Source organism: Geospiza fortis, unplaced genomic scaffold (assembly GCF_000277835.1).
Source record: "Geospiza fortis unplaced genomic scaffold, GeoFor_1.0 scaffold14, whole genome shotgun sequence".
NCBI lineage: Eukaryota > Metazoa > Chordata > Aves > Passeriformes > Thraupidae > Geospiza > Geospiza fortis.
Window position 1 is genome coordinate 686,523 of NW_005054512.1, and position 6,197 is coordinate 692,719.

The 6,197-nt window shown below is 50.4% G+C and overlaps 1 protein-coding gene across 1 annotated transcript in view; it reads left to right on the top strand.

The window, feature by feature from the left end:
- The window catches only part of BAK1 (BCL2 antagonist/killer 1), a 5,319-nt gene extending 4,973 nt beyond the window's left edge, over positions 1–346 (top strand). Inside the window, exon 5 of the mRNA XM_005428932.3 lies at positions 26–346. Coding sequence (XP_005428989.2) covers positions 26–130 — 105 coding nt within the window. The 3' untranslated portion in view covers positions 131–346. The remainder of the gene's footprint in view (positions 1–25) is intronic.
- The last annotated feature ends 5,851 nt before the right edge of the window (positions 347–6,197 follow it).

Sequence of the window (6,197 nt, forward strand, 5' to 3'; positions counted from 1 at the left end):
CCCCCCCGTGTCCCCTCCCTGGCAGGAGGCCGTGCAGAACCTGGACAATGTTTACGTGAAGTACTTGCTGGTGGCAGCCGCGGTGGTGGTGCTGGGGCACCTGGTGCTGCGGCGCTTCCTCACCCCCTGAGGGGGGCACCGAGCACCCCCTGCTCTGCCCCACACCCCCGGGACAGGGGGGACCCCAGGAACCTCCAGGAGAGAGCACGGCTGGAGGCTGGGAGCCTCCTGCTGCAGGGCCTGGGGGCTCTGCACCCCCACGAGAGGAATGGGGACAGGGGGGGCTCTGCTTGGTTGTGTTTGATGCCTCAAAAAGGTGCTGAGGAGGGGACATCTCTGGGAGGGGACATCTCTGGGATATGGTGTCTCTGGGAGGGAACATCGCTGAGACAGGGCATCTTTGGAATGGGACAGCTCTGGGATGAGGCATTTCTGGGATGAGGTATCTTTGGGATGGGAGATCTCTGGGATATGGTGTCTCTGGGATGGGGCATCCCTGGGAAGGGGCATCCCTGAGACAGGGCATGGAATGGGACATCTCTGGGATGAGGCATCTCTGGGATAGAGTGTCTCTGGGGTGGGGCATTTCTGGGAAGGGGCATCTCTGGGATGGGACATCCCTGGTCCCCCTGGCTGCTCAGGAGGAGCAGAGGGGTGTGACAATGCCAATGTGGCACACAGTGCCCCAGTGGCAGCGTGTGACAATGGCAGTGTGTGCCCCTGCTGGCTCCCGTGCCCCTGGGGCGGGAGCAGAGCCCCCTCCCCATCACTGACAGCTCCACCCCTGTGCCCCAGGGTGATCCCAGCCATGGCTGCTCCACCTCCTGCTGCTCCTGAGCCCAGCGCTTGAGCCTTTCCCAGCACTTTGAGCCTTTCCCAGCTCTTTGAGCCTTTCCCAGCACTTTGAGCCCTTCCCAGCCTTTCCATGGACAATCCCGCCCCTTTTCCATGAAAACCCTCCTGGCTGGAGCCCTGCAGCTCCTGGGGAGCACCAGCAGCTCCCCCAGCACTGAAACCTGAGGGTGCCAGGACTGGCGGTGTCCCTGCCCTCCTCCTGCCCCAGCTGGGCTCCCTGGCTCTTACTGGGAGCCACTGGAGCTCAGCCCATCCCCGGAGCAGGGACCAAGCTCCTCTGGGCAGGGATTTGTCCTGGTTCTGTTCCTGACCCATGCCTGAGTGATTTTGGGGTGAGGAGGGGAGCCAGCTCCTCTCTCCCATCCCAAACCTCCCTGATTTCTGCAGAGCAGGGAATTCCAGCTGGGTGTTCCCTGCGCTGCCCAAGCTGCAGATGAAGGATCCCTCCCTCTCCTCCCCTTGCAGGCTGAGCAGGACCAGCCTGCATTTTTTAACTCTCCCATTTCTCCTGTCCCTGCCTCTTTTTTTTTTTTTTAACAGAATAACCAACTTTTTTCAGCCTGCTTCCATATCTGAGCTTGGCATTTTGCTCCTGGCTGTTCCTGCAGGATCCCTTTTCCCTGATGGGAATGTGCTCAAGAGAAAAGCATTAAAATATTTGCTGCATTATTCCCGCTGCTGCTCGGTTGTGCAGGGCAGCACAACTTGGCTGTGCTCAGGTTTTGTGGCCACAATTTTCAGGTTTTGTGGCCACAATTCAGATTTTGTGCCCCCACCCCCCAGCTGCTTTGTCCCCTTGCAGGTCCATTTCTCGTCACAAAATTCCCATGGTGCCACCTTTTCTCCCAGCTTGGGAGAAGTTTAATCTCGAGTTTTAACTCGAGTTTAAAGCCCTTCCTCTGCTCTGAACCAGTTTAACCAGTACGATCCGTGCTTCCCCCTCCTCCCCAGCTCCTTTTTGGGTGCAAACGCCACCAGATGGAGCCTTTTGGCCACGATGGGTACGAGCCACCGGTCGTTATTTCCCTTTTTCCTCCTTAATCGACAAATCATCGTCGGTTCTCTGCTTGGGTTGTGTCCAGCAGGACTTGGAAAAAAATAAAAATCAGCTTTAGTTCACTACTTCAGACACAGTCCTGGAACTCCAGAGGATCAGGGAGAGCTTTTGGTGCTCATTTAATTCTCATTTCCCAGCTAAAACTCCCCCTTGCAGCTGTGAGGCCATAAAGGAGATTTTTTTTCAGATTTATGGGAAAGGACTGAGCCTTAGTGAAGCCCAGGACAGAGGGGAGAACTCTTCAATGGGTGCTGTACAAAGGAAATTTTCCATTTTATCCGTTTTTCTCAGGGGATTTGCAGAGGGAGGAGCCTCTCAGGATGTCAGTGCCTCTGCTCCCTCTGCTCTCAGCTCTCCCAACTTTCCTGGGGGGAAAAATGCTTGAACTGGGACTGGGAATGCTGAACTGGGGCTGGGAGGGCTGAACTGGGGCTGTGCCCCAGCCCTGCCAGCCCAAACCAGGGAGGAAAAAGGGCTTGGGGTGATTTCCTCTTGCTGCCCAGGAGGGGAGTGCAGGGCACAGAGAATTCCTGGGCTGGCAGGAGGAATTAATCCAGGAGGATTTCTCCAGGAGGAATTCACCCAGGAAGATTTATCCAGGAGGAATTAATCCAGGAGGATTTCTCCAGGAGGAATTCACCCAGGAAGATTTATCCAGGAGGAATTAATCCAGGAGGATTTCTCCAGGACGAATTAATCCAGGAGGAATTAATCCAGGAAGAATTCATCCAGGAGGATCCATCCAGGAGGAATTTATCCAGGAGGATTTCACCCAGGAGAATTTATCCAAGAGGAGTTGTCCAGGTGGATCCATCCAGGAGGATTTCTCCAGGAGGAATTTCTCCAGGAGGATTTCACCCAGGAGAATTTATTCAGGAGGAATTATCCAGGTGGATCCCTCCAGGAGGAATTTCTCCAGGGGGATTCATCCAGGAAAAATTCATCCAGGATAATTTATCCAGGAAGAATTGATCCAGGAGGATTCATCCAGGAGGAATTCCCCCAGGAGGATTTCTCCAGGAGAGTTTATCCAGGAGAATTTATCCAGTAGGAATTATCCAGGAGGATCCATCCAGGAGGAATTCATCCAGGAGGGAATTTCACCCAGGAGAATTTATCCAAGAGGAGTTGTCCAGGTGGATCCATCCAGGAGGATTTCTCCAGGACGATTCATCCAGGAAAAATCCATCCAGAATAATTTATCCCGGAGGATCCATCCAGGAGAATTTCTCCAGGAGGAATTCATCCCAGAGTTTCGGGTGATGCCTGGAAAAGGGCTGAGAACCCAAAGGAGTTTCATTTACTCCCCTTGAGCCTTTTTTTCCTCTTTTTACACCTTTTGAGCCTCTTCACTCCAACTGAGCCGATCTGAGGGCGGTTTTGATCCCACCCTCTCCCTCCTGGATGCATCCTGGATGGAGGAGCCTGTCCCTGCTCTCTGTCCCCTCCCCAGGCCCCAGGAGGACCCAGCTGTCCCCAGGGCTCTAAGGGACACTTTGTGGTGGCCCTGGAAGGGTGGGACAATGACACCAACCTTGTTTTTCCAGGGGGAGAAGAGGGGGAATGCACAGGTTGTCCCTTTGCACTGTGTGGGACACGCCGAGGTGGCTTTGACCTGCAAAAAAAAAACCACACAAAAAAAACCAAACCAAAAGCGTGTGTTTTGACAGATAATCTGTTTTTAAATGATGTAATATATAAGAAATATCTATCTATGTCAAAATAAAAATGGTACACTGAGTGCAAACTCACCTGGCTGTGTGCAGGATTTGCTTCCAGAAGCTTCCAGGGGTTTTGCTCCTCACTCCACGAGCTCCCCAGCCTCAGCTGCCCCCTTAATTTTGGGATCCCAGGTCTCCTTTAGCTTTTTTTTTTCCAGAGTGAGGAGTTAAAAGGGAGAGAAATCTGCTGCTGCTGCTGCAGCTTCTTGTGCCACCCCTGAGCTGCAGAGCCTCCCTGGAGAGGATTTGGGGATGGAAAAGGGGAAATTGGGGTGGAAAATGGGAGATTTTGGGGATGAAGGGGGGAGAATGTGAGGATGGAAGAGGGAAGACTGTGGGGATGGAGAGGGAGAAATTCGTGGGATGAAGAAGGGAGAATGTGGGGATGGAAGAGGGGAGGATTTGAGGATGGAAGAGGGAGAAATTTGTGAGATGGAGATGGGAAATTGTGGGGATGGAAAAGGGGAGATTGGGGTGGAAAATGGGAGGTTTTGGGGATGAAGGGGGGAGAATGTGAGGATGGAAGAGGGAAAACTGTGGGGATGGAGAGGGAGAAATTCATGGGATGGAGAGGGGAAATTGTGGGGATGGGGAGGGAAAGATTTTTGGGCTGGAGAGAAGTTTTGGGGATGAGGAGGGAGATATTTTTGGGGTGGAGAGGGGAATTTGTGGGGATGGATGATGGGAGATTTTGGGGACGGAAAGGGAGATGTTTTTGGGGTGGAAAGGGGAAGTTTTGGGGATGGAGAGGGAGATGGTTTTGGGGTGAAGAGGGGAATTTGTGGGGATGGAAGATGGGAGATTTTGGGGATGGGGAGGGAAAGATTTTTGGGGTGGAGAGGGGAATTTGTGGGGATGAAGAGGGAGTTTTTTTGGGGTGGAAAGGAGAAGTTTTGGGGATGGAAAGGGAGATGTTTTTGGGGTGGAGAGGGGAATTTATGGGGATGGATGATGGGAGATTTTGGGGATGGAAAGGGAGATATTTTTGGGGTGGAGAGGGGAATTTTTGGGGATGGAAGATTTTGGGGATGTCCAAGCAGCTGCTCCACCTGCCCAGGGGTCCCTGGGCTGGGCTTTTGGGATGCCAGGAGGGTGGAACAGGATTCCTGCCAGGATTAATCCCTGGGAATGCGCTGGGAGCAGAGCAGGGAGGGAAGCTTGGGATAAAAACTGCTGCAGGAGGAGCAGGGGGCTCAGGATTTCCACAGAACCCGCCAGGAGCAGATTAAAGATTGGAATCCAAAGGAATATATCCCACTCCAGCCCCTGGGGGTTATAAATAACCAAAAACCTCGCCCAGCTCTGCCCCTTTGGGATCTCCAGAGGATTCCCAGAGCCTGGAGCTGCCTCTGGGAGAGCAAAGGGTGAAATTAAAGGGAGGAGAAATGGCCCCAATTAAAGAGGCAGCTGCTCCCCTAATCCACTTTGTGCCCTGCCCCAAACCCAGATCCTGCTCCTAATTAAATCACCAAAATAATAAAAAAAAATAATTAAGGGCACACTGTCACTGCAGTGTTTGCCTTTGGCCATTCAGATTTGGGATTGACCCCAAAGAGAAACCAGGGCCGGGTGCCAAGGGAGGTCTGGAGATGGAATTTGAGTCAAGTGTCTCCAAAACTGGGTCACACCCCAAAAACCCCGAGTTTTGTGAGAATAAAGCTCTTTCAAACCCTAAAACCCCTCAGTTTTGTGGGAATAAGGGTTTCTCAAACCCCACAACTCCCAAGTTTTGTGGGAATAAAGGTTTCCATACTCCAAAACCCCTCAGTTTTTTGGGAATAAAGGCTTCTCAAACCCCAAAACTCCATGTTCTGTGGGAATAAAGCTCTTTCAAACCTTAAAACACCCAAGTTTTATGAGAATGAAGCTTTTTCAAACTCCAAAATACCTGAGTTTTGCGCCAATAAAACTCTTTCAAACCCCCAAATCCCCCAAGTTTTGTGGGAATAAAGCTTTCCATATTCCAAAACCCCAAGTTGCTATGGGAATAAAGATTTCCAAATCCCAAAACCCCCAAGTTTTGTGGGAATAAAGATTTCCAAACCCCAAAACCCTCAAGTTTTTATGGGAATAAAGGTTTTCCTAGATAATTTCCAGGGCACAAAGTGAAAGGCAGTGGGCAGGAGCTGGGAGAACACTCTTGTTTTTCTCATTTCCCTTTTCCAAACAGAATCCTTCCCTGCCAGGCACGTTTCCCTCATTGGCAAATGCCTGGAAATACAAGATATTTTTGTATATTTTTCTGCATTTTGTATATTTTTCTGCATTTTGTATATTTTTGAAATAAGGTGTGGCGACTGAAGGCCCTGGAATAGAAATGACATTGTTGAGAGACAGATCGAACTAAAAATAAGTTTTTAATAAGTTTTAAAAGACGCCTTTGCAAAAAAAGACCAGGCATTTTAGAGAATTAGAAATATTAGAAATATCTTTTAAACATTAAAAGATATTTATGTAAAAGATGTGCTGTAGCAGGACTAGGTGGGGTTAAAATACAGGTGATTGGGATTAGAAGTAATTTATTATTATAGTAATTATTATGACTAATATATAGTATATAATAT